Source organism: Procambarus clarkii, chromosome 59, assembly GCF_040958095.1.
Source record: "Procambarus clarkii isolate CNS0578487 chromosome 59, FALCON_Pclarkii_2.0, whole genome shotgun sequence".
NCBI lineage: Eukaryota > Metazoa > Arthropoda > Malacostraca > Decapoda > Cambaridae > Procambarus > Procambarus clarkii.
In genome coordinates this window covers 8,635,974-8,652,960 of record NC_091208.1, presented here as the reverse complement: position 1 = coordinate 8,652,960, position 16,987 = coordinate 8,635,974, and the positions used below count along the sequence as shown (strand labels likewise).

At 46.9% G+C, this 16,987-nt stretch overlaps 1 protein-coding gene across 1 annotated transcript in view; it reads right to left on the bottom strand.

Moving 5' to 3' along the window:
* LOC123768064 (glutathione S-transferase kappa 1-like) overlaps nt 1-16,987 on the bottom strand; it is a 152,281-nt gene that overhangs the window by 33,504 nt on the left and 101,790 nt on the right. The window contains exon 4 of the mRNA XM_069306859.1: nt 3,664-3,816. Within this exon, the coding sequence (XP_069162960.1) occupies nt 3,664-3,816 (153 nt within the window). The remainder of the gene's footprint in view (nt 1-3,663; nt 3,817-16,987) is intronic.

Genomic DNA, 16,987 nt, shown 5'->3' with positions numbered 1-16,987 from the left:
ACTGTTTGAAAACCCTTGGATTTTCAGAATGATACACTAGCAAGGGTTTAATTTTTAAATCGCCACTCGCATTAGAACACAGCACAAGCGTAAACCTATCTTTCATAGGCTTGTGTCCGGGCAAGGATTTTTTCTCCTTGGTAATGTATGTCCTCTTAGGCAATCTTTTCCAGAACAGTCCTGTTTTATCACAATTAAACACTTGTTGCGGTAGGTATTCCTCAGCCTCTGTAAACTCTTTCAATTCTTCAATAAATCTTTCAGCTCCTGGTTTGTCTGAGCTGGCTGCCTCCCCATGCCTTGTAACACTATGGATACCACTTCTTTTCCTAAATTCTTCAAACCATCCCCTGCTTGCCTTAAAGTCTATCGTATCTGCACTCGTTCCAGGGGTTTTCTTTACAAGGTCTTCGTGCAATACCCTGGCTTTCTCACAAATGATGGCCTCTGAAACATTATCACCCGCTAACTCCTTGTTGAGTATCCAAATTAACCCTTAAATGGCGCATAGCTATATACCATTTGACACCCACAGGCGCATAGCAAAAAAAAAAAAAAAAAAAAAAAAAAAAAAATTCTTCCTAACCTGTTAATTTGTGTTCACTGATAACGGGAAAAATAATCAAAAAATCGTAAGTGGCATATATTGCCCACTATAGGGCGGGGAAGTGTGACAAAAATCAGGCGCTGACTGAGCGTGCGTTCCAGGCAGTCTGTTGATCGCCAGCTGTCAGGCCAGAGTTTCCACAAAGAGATAATTACCTAATTATTTCAATGTCTCTGATTGATTTTTCGTAGTTTTTTTGCTGTAATATTATTCAATAGTGTGTAGTGTGATATATTTATATAATAAAATGAGTGAATCATCGCTGTACTGAAAAATATGGTGTGCGTATTGTTGATTCAATTATGTTCATCAAACAGTGAACAAATACTTTGTCGGTTATTACACTATATACACAGGTTATATATAAGTATCTGCATGTTTTGTTCACCATGACAAACCACTAAGTTGGTATGCTGAGTGGCAGGGGCAGGCAGTGACTGGCTACCACTGGCTGCCACTCCCTCCCTCACCTCACCTCACCTGCCTTGCCACCATTCTCCACCCATCATACTGTTTTTGCTTTTATATACAGACGTTATATATAAGTACATGTTTTGTTCACCATAACTGTACATCTAAGCTTGTATGGTGAATAAAGGCAGAGAGACGTAGCTACTCACACAGTCCGCTGGTGGCGGCCGCCCTCAAGGCCAGACGCACTAATATTTCTCCTACAACAATACTGTTTGTGGTGTTATTACGCTATATACACACATTATATATAAATATCTACCTGTTTTATTCACCATACTTGTACAAGTAAACTGGTATGGTGCCCAAAGACCATCGTGGTCATCAGTAAACATGAGAAGTCCTGCAGACGACGCTCCTCCCTCACCAAAATGGCGGCTCCCAACCTCCTACTCTCGCTATTATCTCACACTATACACACGTTATATATAAGTATCTACATTTGTGTTCACCATAGCGAACCACTAAGCTGGTATGGTGAGTGCAGTCAATAAAAGGTGGCCACACACACTCAAAAGACAACGCCACCATCCTCCCTCCCACAGCATTACTCCTCCCTCCATGGTGCACAGCGCCAAATATCACCACAATCCTGCTATTATCAGAACCCTGGTCAGTTTTATCACAGTCAGGGGTCTTCTGTAATAATACCATCGCTACATAATAGCATGAACAAGTATATTATGGCATTTTTAGGCGATGCTGTGGTCACAAGCTGAACAGCAGTGCTGTGAGCTCATGCTGCGTGCGTCAGGCTTGGTAGCTCACTCAATACTGAGGCCCCTAACACCCGGGAGTTTGGCCCACGATTTTTTTTAAAAAATGGTGTCTGTTTACAAGAGCCCTGATGAAGGTGTGGTGAACCCCGTGTATCCGCGGGCCGTTTAAATCTTGCGTAGTACTCCAAAGCATCATATGATGCGATGCGCAATTTACTGCAAGTCGGTCAAAGCATCATATGATGCGATGCGCAATTGAAGGGTTAATAACAACTTTTCCACTTCTTCAAGTATTTGTGGTCTTTGTTTCATGATTGTTCTTATGCCTTTTGCTACTTTAGAACTCATAATGTCCTTTTTCTTGCTTAGTGCATATCGTTGACGTGGCTTTGCTGTACTGCCTACAAAGTTCAACAACACGTGTACTATTTTCATGCTTCCGAATGATCTCTTGTTTTTCCTCTATTGTCATCCTCACATGCGCTTTCTTGCCTCGATTCTTACCACTGGCTTTCTTGGGACCCATGGTGAGATATATAATAACTTTTATGGTCAAATGACCAAAACTCCAATAAAACACTGAAATTCCTAGTGGAATTGACGCGGGATAGTCACTGGGCGCAAGACACTGGTAAACCGAGGGGTGAGAGGCGACGATCGCCGTACCAGCATGTGCTAGGTCGGCCTGTACGCGTATCAACACCCTCACCTTCTGAGGCAAATTTTCTGAGGAAATCCTGCTCGTATTCCGAAAAACTCGTATACAGGGACACTCGTATTCCGAGGTACCACTGTATTACAGAAGAGCTTGACTGTGATAAACACTGTGTATAATGTTCAGATACCAGTGAACACAATGCTGTTTATGATGTTCAAAGCACTAGGCAAGTAGCCACAACACTCGGCCATTATTTGGTCCATGTAAGCATCTTGAAACGACAGCTCATGTTCCTTTACAAAATAAACATGGGGGAAAATTATTCGAGTTCGAGCTAGTTTCAAGTTATCTTGAAGTTATCTTGAGATGATTTCGGGGCTTTTTTTTTTTTAGTGTCCCCGCGGCCCGGTCCTCGACCAGGCCTCCACCCCCAGGAAGCAGCCCGTGACACCTGACTAACACCCAGGTACCTATTTTACTGCTAGGTAACAGGAGCATAGGGTGAAAGAAACTCTGTCCATTGTTTCTCGCTGGCGCCTGGGATCGAACCCAGGATCACAAGTCCAGCGTGCTGTCCGCTCGGCTGACCGGCTCCCTCAAGTGTTGATCATTTCCTTACAAATTCTTGAGGTTTAGGGTTTTTGAGCCCAGCAGTTGTCTGTATTGGTACATTGACTTTCTAGATGTTTTCCCAGTGACAGTAGCAGAGTATCACCTTCTCTCTGCATCTTGTGAGAGGGCTAGATTCTGGTCCATGGTAGGCCAAACAGAACTCTGCAAATGATGTGAATTAGTAAGTGGGAGCACTCTCAGCGAGATATCTTCAGACAGCCACAAGGAGTTCCCCCCATCGAAGTCCTTATTTTCCTTGACATGCCAGGAGCATCCAATAAGACAGAGCATCCAATTACCCAGAAAATATACCTTGATACCTGCTTGATGGGGATCTGGGAGTTCTTCTACTCCCGAAACCCGGCCCGAGGCCAAGCTTGGAAGAGTTTAGTCCACTAGGCTGTTTGTTGTTTGGAGCGGCCCGCAGGCCCTCATTAGTATAATATAAAAGTAACTACATAATTTCAACATTATATTTAGCATTCAAACAAGATATCTACAATCTCAAAACAATATGCACCCTCTAAAGCAATATGATTATGAATAACAAGAGCCTACAACCCATTCTGGTACAGGTACAATTTAAGGCCACATACCCCATACTGAACAGCTTCTTCAGTGTACGTTTTGAGACGGTCCTTTGTCACCTCTTGTGTCATGTGCTCCTGAATGTGCGCAAGCTGGTCCTTAGTAAGTCCTGCAACCTCCCCAGCTCGCTCCAGGGTTTCTTGAGTTGTAATGTCTTCATCCTGTAAATTATAAAACCTATATTGTAAATACTTCAAAGGACCTCTTAATCATATTATCTGTGAACACGTCACATTAACCCTTAAGCTGCTCATGGCATACATATGTGACCGAGGGTGCCGGCCACGATTCAAATGGCCCGTTATCTTGAGGTTATCTTGAGATGATTTCGGGGCTTTAGTGTCCCCGCGGCCCGGTCCTCGGCCAGGCCTCCACCCCCAGGAAGCAGCCCGTGACAGCTGACTAACACCCAGGTACCTATTTACTGCTAGGTAACAGGGGCATAGGGTGAAAGAAACTCTGCCCATTGTTTCTCGCCGGCGCCTGGGATCGAACCCAGGACCACAGGATCACAGTCCAGCGTGCTGTCCGCTCGGCCGACCGGCTACCTACCTACCTACCGGCTACCCGTGGCTACACTTGGTTCACATCAGCTTCCTCAGGGCTCGTGTAAACAGACGCCATTAAAAAAAAAAAGGCATCATTCTCCAGTGTGAGAGCCACAGTACTGAGTGAGCAACCAAGGTGGTGCACACAGCATGAGCTAACAGCACTGCTATTCAGCTTATGATCACAGCATCACCTAAAAAGTCAAAATAAATATGTAACGGATAATATTTATTGATGACTGTATTACAAAAGACCCCTGACTGTGATAAAAAGCCAGCGTTGATTGTAATGAAACACCATTTTCTGGGCGAGTCCTGGAGGCTCCCCCGGAGCTATCCAGGCTGGATGGATATGTATATATGTCTGGCATCAGTCAATGCATGGAGTTGTTGTCTGTCGGGGACCACGAGCCAGAACCTGGCCCCCGCTAGAGAGGCATGAGGAGCAATGGCCTATAGAGATACCCCTGTGGTTGGGAGCATTCTATGTCTGCCACCGACCGGGACAGGCACCCCGAAAGGTAGGCACCCCAAAACAAACCCCCATTCTGGTAAAAGTATTGCGACCGAAAGCCAAAGAGGTGGACAGAACTCCTCAAATGAAAATTAGCAAACTAACATGACGTCATCATATCGTCGTGCCGCTGTCTGCGCAACCCCCTCCCAGGGAGGGGAAAGGGGAAGCCCCAGACCCTGCTTGATACCTGCTTGATGGGGGTTCTGGGAATTCTACTCCCCAAGCCCGGCCCGAGGCCAGACTTGACTTGTGAGTTTGGTCCACCAGGCTGTTGCTTGGAGTGGCCCTCAGGCCTACATACCCATCACAGCCCGGTTGGTCCGGCACTCCTTGAATAAAAAAATCTAGTTTCCTCTTGAAGATGTCCACAGTTGTTCCGGCAATATTTCTGATGCTCGCTGGTAGGACGTTGAACAACCGTGGATCTCTGATCATACAGTGTTCTCTGATTGTGCCTATGGCACCTCTGCTCTTCACTGGTTCTATTCTGCATTTTCTTCCATGTCGTTCACTCCAGTATGTTGTTATTTTACTGTGCAGATTTGGGACCTGTTCCTCCAGTATTTTCCATGTGTATATAATTTGGCATCTCTCTCGTCTCCTTTCTAGTGAGTACATTTGGAGAGCTTTGAGACGATCCCAATAATTTAGGTGCTTTATCTTGTCAATGCATGCCATATATGTTCTCTGTATTCCCTCTATTTCAGCAATCTCTCCTGCTCTGAAGGGGGAAGTGAGTACTGCAGAGCAGTACTCACCAGAGTAGGAAGAGCAGTACTCAAGATGGGACAACACAAGTGATTTGAAAAGTACAGCCATTGTGATAGGATCTCTGGACTTGAAGGTTCTCGTAATCCATCCTATCATTTTTCTGGCTGATGCAATACTTGCTTGGTTATGCTCCCTAAACGTTAGGTCGTCGGACATCATTATTCCCAAATCCTTGACATGCTGTTTTCCTACTATGGGCAGATTCGATTGTGTTTTGTACCCTGTATTATGTTTCAGATCCTCATTTTAGCCGTATCAGATTACCTGGAATTTATCACCGTTAAACATCATGTTATTTTCTGCTGCCCAATCGAAAACTTTGTTAATATCTGTTTGTAGTTTTTCAATGTCTTCAGCAGAGGTAATTTTCATGCTGATTTTTGTATCATCTGCAATGGATAACACGAAGCTGTGACTTGTATTTTTGTCTATATCTGATATGAGAATAAGGAACAGCAGTAGTGCAAGGACTGTACCTTGAGGTACAGAGCTTTTAACTGCGCTCGGACTTATTTTACTTGATTAGCTGTTACTCTTTGTGTTCTGTTCGACAGGAAATTGAGTATCCAGCGCCTACTCTACCAGTTGTACCTATTGACCTCATTTTGTGTGCAATCACTCCATGGTCACATTTGTCGAATGCCTTTGCAAAATCTGTGTATACAACATCTGCATTATGTTTTTCTTCTAATGCCTCAGTGATTTTGTCATAATGGTCAAGTAGCTGTGAGAGGCATGATCTTCCTGCTCTAAATCCATGTTGGCCTGGATTGTGGAGGTCATTGGTTTCCATGAATCTAGTGACCTGACTCCTGATCACTCTCTCAAATACCTTTATTATGTGGGACGTTAGTGCAACTGGTCTATAATTCTTTGCCAATGCTTTGCTACCTCTCTTGTATAAAGGGGCTATGTCTACTGCTTTAAGCGCATCTGGTATCTCCCCTGTGCCCAAGCTCTTCCTCCACAATATACTGAGTGCCTGTGCTACTGGCACTTTGCATTTCTTTATAAATATTGAATTCTATGAGTCTGGACCCGGGGCTGAGTGCATGGGCATATTGTCAATTTCTCCTTCAAAATTTGCTACGCTCGTGTTGATATCAGTTATATTTACAGGTGTTAGGATGTCATTCATAAAGAAATTGTCCGAATCTTCCACTTTCATGTTGTGTTTCAAAGTGCTAAACATGTCCTCATACTGCTTTTTTAGGATTTCACTAATTTCTTTGTCATCCTCAGTGTATGAACCTTCACTAATACAAATAGTTCAATACTGGCAGTGGTTTTCGCTTTTGATTTAGCATATGTGAAGAAATATTTTGGGGTTTTCTTTATTTCTTGAATTGCTTTCTGTTCTAGTTACCTTTCCTCAGTCTGATATGAATGCTTCAGTCTCTGTTCGATTTCTTCAATCTCCCTGTTTAAATTATTTCTTCTTTGTATGGAGAGTCATGTCTGCTTAAGCATTTCCGTTAATTTCTTCCTTCTTTTGTAATGTCTTCTGCGTTTTCTTTCTACATTTGACCACTTTCTGGCTTTCCTCAAAGGAACATGTTTCAGAAGTCAGTTTTTCTATTTCTTGTGTAGGATTTTTATTTGCTAGAACATTTTCCCTTTGAATGTTTGTAAGTTCCCTGTTTATTTTCTCCCAGTCTATCCTTTTATTATTAAAATTTAATTTATTGAATAACCCTTCTAGCTTGTTGTTTCTCTTGGGCCTACGACCGTTATTAATGTTAGTTTGCACTTCAATGAGCTTGTGGTCCGAGTACGTAGTGTCTGAGACGGTAATGTCTCTGATTAGCTCCTCATTGTTCGTGAATATCAGGTCCAGCGTGTTTTCGTTCCTAGTTGGTTCTGTAATCTGCTGACTGAGCGAGAATTTGTCACAGAATCTCAGTAGTTCTCTGACCTGTGATTGGTTATTTCCAGGTTGATTTCCTGCTATAATGTTATTGTTTACTATTCTCCATTTTAAACTGGGTAGATTGAAGTCTCCAAGGAAGATTATATCTGGTACTGGGTTTGCTAGGTTATCAAGGATATTTTCTATTTTGTGGATCTGTTCAGTGAATTCCTCAACTGTTGCATCTGGCTGTTTGTATATTAAAATAATAAGTAGATTCATATTTTCTACCTTGATTCCAAGTACTTCTACCACCTCATTGGACGAATTCAGGAGCTCTGTGCATGCCAGCTTCTCTTTAATATACAGACCTACTCCTCCACTTGACCTAATTACTCTGTCACATCTATATAGATTATAATTCGGAATCCAGATTTCACTATCCATGTGGTCTTTTGTGTGGGTTTCTGTAAATGCACCAAATATTGAGTTCGATTCCATTAGGAGGCCATTTATGAACTTAACTTTATTTCTTGATTTTGGTTTCAAGCCTTGTGTGTTTGCAAATATGAATGATTTCCCACTTGCACATCACTTCTGGTGGGCTTTGGTAGTTCTCCCCCCACTCTATCCAGGTCCAGGGTGTGATGTTTTGGAAGTGGGTTGTCCAGTTTTGGTAGTAGGATGGGTGTTGTGTGGTGTAGTACCTGTGTGCTTGTTGATAATTTGTAATCCAGTCTTGTGGTTATCTCCCTTTCCCTCTGTAATCCTGTAGTGGTTCCATCTGACTGTTCCTCTCTCTTATATTTTCTACTCTGTTTCTGCCTTCCTTTAAAAAATTTCCAGTAGTGTCATATTGATCTTTCCGTCTATAATGCTGTGTACCTCTCACGTGGAATTTGGAATTCCGGAACCTGAAGATTGTAGCATTTTTTGTCCCTAATTGAAAATTGACATAATTTAGGGTGGAAGTATATACACCCTGTTCCAAAACGGCATAACCCCTCACCAACATGTTCCTGCATTTTTGAGGATGCAGAATATTGCATTTTGCTCCTAATTTTCCATATTTGCACATTCCTTGAGCGTAGATTTTGCAAATATTTTCAGTTTTTGCATTTTTCAAGGTATTTATACCTGTGCCTGTCTTGTCTACCTCTTTATTGGAGCCATCTCTGTCTTTCGTCCCAATTCCTTCATTTGTGCACTCTGCCTCACTGTTGCTCTCATTGTTTATATTACCTGGCTCTGCAATATTGCTGTTGTTTTGTACCACAATACCCTCTTCCTCCATGCTACTGCTGCAGTTCTCTAAACTACCTGTTCCTGAGTTTTGGTCGTTATCCAGTGTTTTCTTCTCCCAGTCTGCATATATCACTGGTAGCTTTTCTGTGAATGATAATCTCTGTGACTCGGAAATGTTTTTCATCAGTTTAGTTATGTTCTCCCACATCAACCTGTTATCTTTGCAAACCCAGTAAATTCCTTGCCTGTTTGTGCATCCTGGAGATAATTCTGCACAGCCCAGGTGAAATCTTATGTTACAGATGCAACACTTGACGCCTACAGTACGTCTTCCCAATACTTCCGAATACTCGCCACACATCTCCATTGTCTGATGTATTGTATTGTATTTGTGCTTCACTGTATGGATCACTTGTTGATGTCAGTAATTTTACTCTTTATAAAATTACATGTACAGAGCATCACTTGGTTTCCGAACCCCTTGGGGACGAGACCCGTCGGTTAACATGTAAGTTCGTATACGAGAAATAGAGGGGAAAAATAAACTAGAAATGTAAAAAGAAATTTTTCCGAAAAATTTATGAAAAAAACTCTAGGGAAAAAAATCGTCAGGTTCATGGCGTAAATGCGACCGTGTTTTGTTTGTACTCATCAATAAGTGAAGTCCTGATCCGCTTTATAAAAGTCCTTAATTGTTCCTAACTGATTATTAAGACGTCTGGCAAACATCCTCTGGATGTTTCCTGCCAGCCTGCAGGCACATCCTGCCTAAAATATACGATGATGTACTGTACATTTAAGAAACAAATCTGGGTCACAGGTCTGTGGAGTGTGGTTAGGCTTACGGAGTCAGCCGGTCCCTCCCCCACCACCAACACACCCCCCCCTCTCCCCCCACCACCGACACACCTCCCCCTCTCCCCCCACCACCGACACACCTCCCCCTCTCCCCCCACCACTGACACACCTCCCCCTCTCCCCCCACCACCGACACACCTCCCCCTCTCCCCCCACCACCGACACACCACCCCCACCCCCCACCCCAAACCCATACACACACACACACACACTCTCAAAGGTCACGTGGTTCACAGTTCACTTCAACACCCATATATCGCTTCCTGCCTGCCTGCCTCCTTCCCACCCTGCCAGCCTGCTTCCTTCCCAGCCTGCCTCCTTCCCAGCCTGCCTCCTTCCCAGCCTGCCAGCCTGCCTCCTTCCCAGCCTGCCAGCCTGCTTCCTTCCCAGCCTGCCTGCCTGCCTCCTTCCCAGCCTGCCAGCCTGCTTCCTTCCCAGCCTGCCAGCCTGCTTCCTTCCCAGCCTGCCTCCTTCCCAGCCTGCCTTCTTCCCAGCCTGCCTCCTTCCCAGCCTGCCAGCCTGCCAGCCAGCCTGCCTGCCAGCCTGCTTCCTTCCCAGCCTGCCTCCTTCCCAGCCTGCCTGCCTGCCTCCTTCCCAGCCTGCCAGCCTGCCTCCTTCCCAGCCTGCCAGCCTGCCTCCTTCCCAGCCTGCCAGCCTGCCTCCTTCCCAGCCTGCCAGCCTGCCAGCCAGCCTGCCAGCCAGCCAGCCTGCCTGCCAACCTGCCTGCCTGCCAGCCTGCTTCCTTTCCAGCCAGCCTGCCTCTCCCCCTGCCATCATGCTAACGGGTAGTGTGTGTTAGGCTTATCTTCGGGAATGAGCCGGTCTCGCCCCCACCATCAACAAACCACCCGCCCCCCTACATCCCATCTCTCAAGGTCACGCGGTTCAACCTCGTGACTACCACTCACTCCCTGCCTGCAAGCTAGCCTGCCTGCCTGCAAGCTAGCCTGCCTGCCTGCAAGCTAGCCTGCCTGCCTGCCTGCCTGTGCCTGCCTGCCTGCCAGCCTGCCTTTCCCTCCCTAATTCTCACTACTTCCATCCCTTCCTGCCTACCTCCTAGCATCTCTCCCTACCTCCCCCTCCCTCTTAGCATCTCTCCCTACCTCCTAACATCTCTCCCTACCTCCCCCTCCCTCCTAGAATCTTTCCCCCCCCTCTCTCACTGATTCTCCCCCCCCCCTCATTCATACTGCCTCCCACCTAAGCTCCCTCATCCATCCACCCACTGGTCAGCCATCACTGATGCAATGCGTGCATTTGGAGCCGACATGGTGCACAGATGTTTCTTGATTGTGCAGATATGTAAAACAAAAGCACAGAATGAACATTCCAGCCTTATGGCAATTCAAAATAATAGGAATAATAGGCCGTGAATCTGTGAAGTCACAGTGGGCAAACTGGACCATCGCCCACCCACCACCACAAGCCGGCGTGACGCTTGGTGGACCCCTTCCTACCCGAACTTTGTTCGGGTAGCATGACTCCCCAACCCCAATCGGGAAATTGGAAGTTTCGGATAACTAAAGTTCGGAAACCAAGTGGTGCTCTGTATACTGTACTGTATATTTGTAATATTATGTATGTTATTTTGTTCAAACTTTATGGCAGGTACTTAGTGTAGTGTAGCGAAGATGGTTCCCGTGTGGTACAGTTGACTCCCTTGTTGTCCCAGGATGATACCACCAGTTTCCAGTTACTCGATTTGTAACACTGATTTATTCTTTGCTTGTATTCTTACATGGAAGTTTCTGCCTAATTTCCGGCTTGCAATGGTATTCACTCACTTTATTACTAATTCCTAGATCCGCATTTCCATATAACACTATATATTGTCCGTATTTTATCACTGAATGACATGCCCTGGGGTAGGCCTCATGGCTTGTGTAAACACAGCCTAGCTGATGCCGTCTCATGCCACTAATCTATATTTCTAGTATTCTATATTTATAATATTCTATGCACAATTCTCCTACACTTCCAACTTATATGTGTGTTGTGATACCCATTCCACTTCACTGTTCCCTGAATCACTGTTCACTATTTTTTCCTTACATCACCTGCACGCATGTACACAAAGCCTCGTGGCACTGCTTCCACGTGGTCTCCGTTTATTCTCTATTTAACACAAAGTTCCATTATTAATGACTGTTTTCAACTTTCCAACGGGTCACTATGCACATTGTGATGTCTGTAATCAGTAATCCATGGCTGTAGTCCTAAGAAATCCCGGTAAATGTCACTATTTTAACAGAGCATGCACGATAGGTCTTTCCCCTCCCTTGACCCTGAACACATCCGCTGGCGACCCAACCTTCAGTTCTTAGGCTGGATGTCAAAAAGCACAAAAAAACAGCGTTCAATGTAATGAAATGCCATTTTCTGGGTGAGCCCCGGAGGCTCCCTGGAGCTTATCGGGCTAATGTATGTTATATTAGACCGGGACATTAGCTAAGGAGTTCAGACCTACCAGGGACCAGCGCCAGAACCTAGCCCCTTCAGAGAGGTTTCAGGGAGCAATGGCCCTGGAAAACCCCTTTGTGGTTGGGGTTTTCCTTATCTGCCATCGACTGGGGTTAGGCACCCAGAAAGATAGGCATAACAAAACAAACTCCATATGGTAAAAAACTAAAACTAAAACCAAGCAGAGAGGTAGAAACTCCCTACAATCACAAGGAAACAAGCAAACAAGCAAACATTACACTTTACTGCCGCACCGATCCTCCGCACAGCCATCACTGCCCCGAGAGGGGGAGAGGGAAGCCCCAAACCTACCGCGCCGGCTGCCAAGCTTCAGTTTGGAAGCTAAGCTTCAACCAACGCGAAAAAAACGCCAACCGGTTGGAGGGTTGCCAGGGAGCCTCCGGGGCTCACTCAGAAAATGGCGTTTCATTACATTCAACGCTGGTTTTCTGTGGGGATCCCCTACGGCTCCCTGGAGCTTCATACCCAAAGAGAAGGAAAAGAAAGGGCTAACCCGGGAGGCGGCCGCCACAAACTCTGCAACGCAAAACCGAGACAACAGGTTGCAACCTGCGACCCAAGGCATCAAGAACGCACAGGAGCAGACGCGCATAAAGAATGGGCGGCCAAGAACCTGTGCGACCCTCAAATCCCTGCGCCTGAAATGAGCCCTAGACGTCACCAACACAGCAGCAAAATCTGCAAACGTCTGAACAGCACGGGCGCAAAGACAGCCCGCAGGCTGGAAGACTGAAACTCTGCGGACAACCTGGGAGACCCGAGCCCTGAAAACAGGGAACGAGGGGAACGGATCAACCACAGTATACCCAGACACGGTACACAGGTAACGGCAAAAAGCACAACCGGACAACACAGACCTGTGTTGTCTCAATTATAGACCTGTATCATTGACAAGTGTAATAGTGAAATTATTGGAAAAACTAATCAAAACTAAATGGGTAGAACACCTAGAGAGAAATGATATAATATCAGACAGACAGTTTGGTTTTCGATCTGGAAGATCCTGTGTATCGAATTTACTCAGTTTCTATGATTGAGCCACAGAGATATTACAGGAAAGAGATGGTTGGGTTGACTGCATCTATCTGGACCTAAAAAAGGCTTTCGACAGAGTTCCACATAAGAGGTTGTTCTGGAAACTGGAAAATATTGGAGGGGTGACAGGTAAGCTTCTATCATGGATGAAAAATTTTCTGACTGATAGAAAAATGAGGGCAGTAATCAGAGGCAATGTATCGGAATGGAGAAATGTCACAAGTGGAGTACCACAGGGTTCAGTTCTTGCACCAGTGATGTTTATTGTGTACATAAATGATCTACCAGTTGGTATACAGAATTATATGAACATGTTTGCTGATGATGCTAAGATAATAGAAAGGATAAGAAATTTAGATGATTGTCATGCCCTTCAAGAAGACCTGGACAAAATAAGTAGATGGAGCACCACTTGGCAAATGGAATTAATGTTAATAAATGTCATGTTATGGAATGTGGAATAGGAGAACAGACCCCACACAACCTATATATTATGTGAGAAATCTTTAAAGAATTCTGATAAAGAAAGAGATCTAGGGGTGGTTCTAGATAGAAAACTATCACCTGAGGACCACATAAAGAATATTGTGCAAGGAGCCTATGCTATGCTTTCTAACTTTAGAATTGCATTTAAATACATGAATGGCGATATACTAAAGAAATTGTTCATGACTTTTGTTAGGCCAAAGCTAGAATATGCAGCTGTTGTGTGGTGCCCATATCTTAAGAAGCACATCAACAAACTGGAAAAGGTGCAAAGACATGCTACTAAGTGGCTCCCAGAACTGAAGGGTAAGAGCTACGAGGAGAGGTTAGAAGCATTAAACATGCCAAAACTAGAAGACAGAAGAAAAAGAAGGTGATATGATCACTACATACAAAATAGTAACAGGAATTGATAAAATCGACAGGGAAGATTTCCTGAGACCTGGCACTTCAAGAACAAGAGGTCATAGATTTAAACTAGCTAAACACAGATGCCGAAGAAATATAAGAAAATTCACCTTCGCAAATAGAGTGGTAGACGGTTGGAACAAGTTAAGTGAGGTGGTGGAGGCCAAGACCGTCAGTAGTTTCAAAGCGTTATATGACAAAGAGTGCTGGGAAGACGGGACACCACGAGCGTAGCTCTCATCCTGTAACTACACTTAGGTAATAACACTTAGGTAATTACAGGACACACCCCCGGCCAAATCAATCAAGCATCAAGAACCCAAGAATCCCTCCGGAAAGCAGCCGTCTCGACCGTCGCCAGTACGGAGAAAGGCTGCACATGTATACAAATCTACCACCAGTACCAAAGAGCAGAAACCTGAATCGAAGGGGCTACCACAAACTGAAAAGATAAGAAGGCACCCTGATCAAGGACCAGGATGGCTCAGGCGACGCATGAGCAGGCCGGAGGTGAAACAAAACACGAGAAAGCGTACGAAACGTCAAACTGTCGCCAAGACGAAGCTCGCAGGTGGGACACCGTTAACAAAGTCACCTGAACACCACAGATATGGTGATACCCGCGTCAAAATAACAGATGCGAAGAGCCGAGGAGAAGGCCGAACCAGTCACGTACAGGACCAATTCGACCGGCCGAACGAGGCAGAGCCGCGGGAAAACGCCCTGGGTTCGGACACCTATCGAGCAGCGTCTGAAAATAAAGCTGGGCTGGCCACCAAGGAACTATAAGGACTGCTCTTGAGGGAATGGGCTGCAACCGAGCCAGAACCCGAAGCAACAGTTGGACCGGGAGAAGAGAAACAGGTACCCCCACCTCGACCAGTCCTGCCGAAAAGCATCCACTGTGAACGCCACGCAGGTGGGTAAGGGCGCCACATAAAATGGGTGACGCCTAGACCACGCCAACTCGAAGACGTCCATGGCCAGGAGTCCATACGTCCGACAGTCAACAAAACGAGTCGGCAACGACTGGCCAATCTGCGAACAGAGGAATGAACCGAGACAGCCGTCTGCCAGGATGCAGGACACACCCCAGACATGAACCTCATGGTTATCCAAACCCCGAGAATCCAGCAAACAAGCCACTACAAAACCAACCCCAAAGGTCAACACCTAAGAGAAAGCCTGTGGTTTCAGCAAGAACCGCCAGAGAAAAGTCTGAACGGAGCTGAATGGCAGAGCACCGAGGGACTCAAACCCTCCGAAGCACAAACCAGACAGCCACGAACTCCCGAACCATGCTGTGAGTCCGACGGACGGACAGATTCCCTGTCCGTCCCGAACGTCTGGCACAGCCAACTGAATGAGTCGGTGTCGACCGTCCATTCCGTGGAAAGGGGAAGGAAACGAGACAGGCCATTCGTGAGGACGTTGGACACCCCCCCGGACATGAACTGCCAGGAGAGTCAAACCCGGAGAACTCGGTAGACGAGTCACCCAACGCGACCACCCCCTAAGAGCCAAGGACCGCATCGAACCTCCTCGGTTCAGGCAATGAAGCCCCGGGGAGCAGTCCAAATGGAGCCGGATCGTCGATCCGCGACCAACTCGAACCCTCCGGAGTGACATCCACACCCTTGCAAATTCCCGGACCGTGCTGTGAGCCTGACGGAATGACGGACCCCACCGCCCCTGGCCGGCCTGGTGAGCACTGGTCACAAAACTCCAGCCAGGAGACAATGCGTCCGTGTACACATCGAGCGAGGGATCGGGTAGGCGCCAGGGGCCTTCCCCTGGCGCCCTGGGGTTCAGGGGTTTATTTAACGGGGTTCAGGGCATTGAACCCCGATAAACCCAAAGAGGAAGCCGGCGACGCAGCAACCGACGCAAAGCCCTGGAGGTCGAACCCAACGATTGCGAGAGAGGCGGAAGGGCCGTCCCCGAAAGAACCAGAACAGCCGACGAAGCCACACCCGACCCGGCAGGTAGACCATCACGGCAAAGTTCAGGCTCCCTCACAAACTCTCAAGCAACTGCCGCATGACCCGGGAACCCCTCAGAAACAGGCGAACGTGGGACCGCAGGCAAAGCAGAGCCATCGGAGGCATAGACAATGAAGCGGTGCGAGCGTCACAAACCAGACCCAGCCAAGACCGAAACTGAGAGGGAACCAGACAGGACTTTCTCCAATTCACCAAGAATCCGAACCTGGCGAGCTGAGAAAGAACCAAATCCCTGACGAGCAGACACGCGGACTGGCTGGGAGCCCAAACCAGCCAGTTGTCAAGGTAGGCCAGAACCCGAACACCTAACAGACGCAGAAGGGACACCGCGACCTGAGTAAGGCGTGTGAAAATGCAAGGCACCAGATTCAACCCGAAGAGAAGACAACGGAAGCAGTAACCTTGACGCCCCATAACAAAACCGAGCCAATTCCTGAACCTTAGGTGAACTGGGACATAGCAATAAGCGTTTTTGAGGTCCTGGGACATCATCCAAGCGCCCGACTCCAACAGAAGACGGACCTGAGATAGAGTAGTCATCCCGAAAGAGGGACAATAAACCCACGAGTTCAGACGGGACAAGTCCAGAATGAACTGGAGGTCCGTGCAGTCCCGTTTCAGGACCGGAAGCAGGCGAGAAATCCACCTGAGGGACGTCGTCATCGTTTCGACCACGCCCAAGCGAACCCACTCTGAGATGACCTGACAGAGCACAGGAGAAGAAGCCTGCCCCGCCAGCCCCGAACCCACCCAAGAGAGGAGGAGCCACACAACGCCTCCACAGGCTGCATGAAACGACCCAAAAAGCCCATGAATCACGGGACCAGGCGCGAGCAAACAGGGTGAGCAGTCCCCCCCCCTCCCATCACCCAGTCAATGGGACGAACCGTGAAAGGGCCAACGTGCCTTGCGAGAACGCAAGCGGCGAATAGGGCGATCACCACGCCAACCAGAAACAGCCGGAGCCAGAGGCTGCGCCTGTCCCGAATCTGGCACCAATGGCCTACCACAACGAAAAGATCCCCGAGCCCTGGCACGACCCTTCCGGGAAGGCCCCCCACGAGCCCCTTGGGGCAACAACAACGCAGTCATAGGCCGACAACTAACTGAGGCCGTCTGCAGGTACTGCAC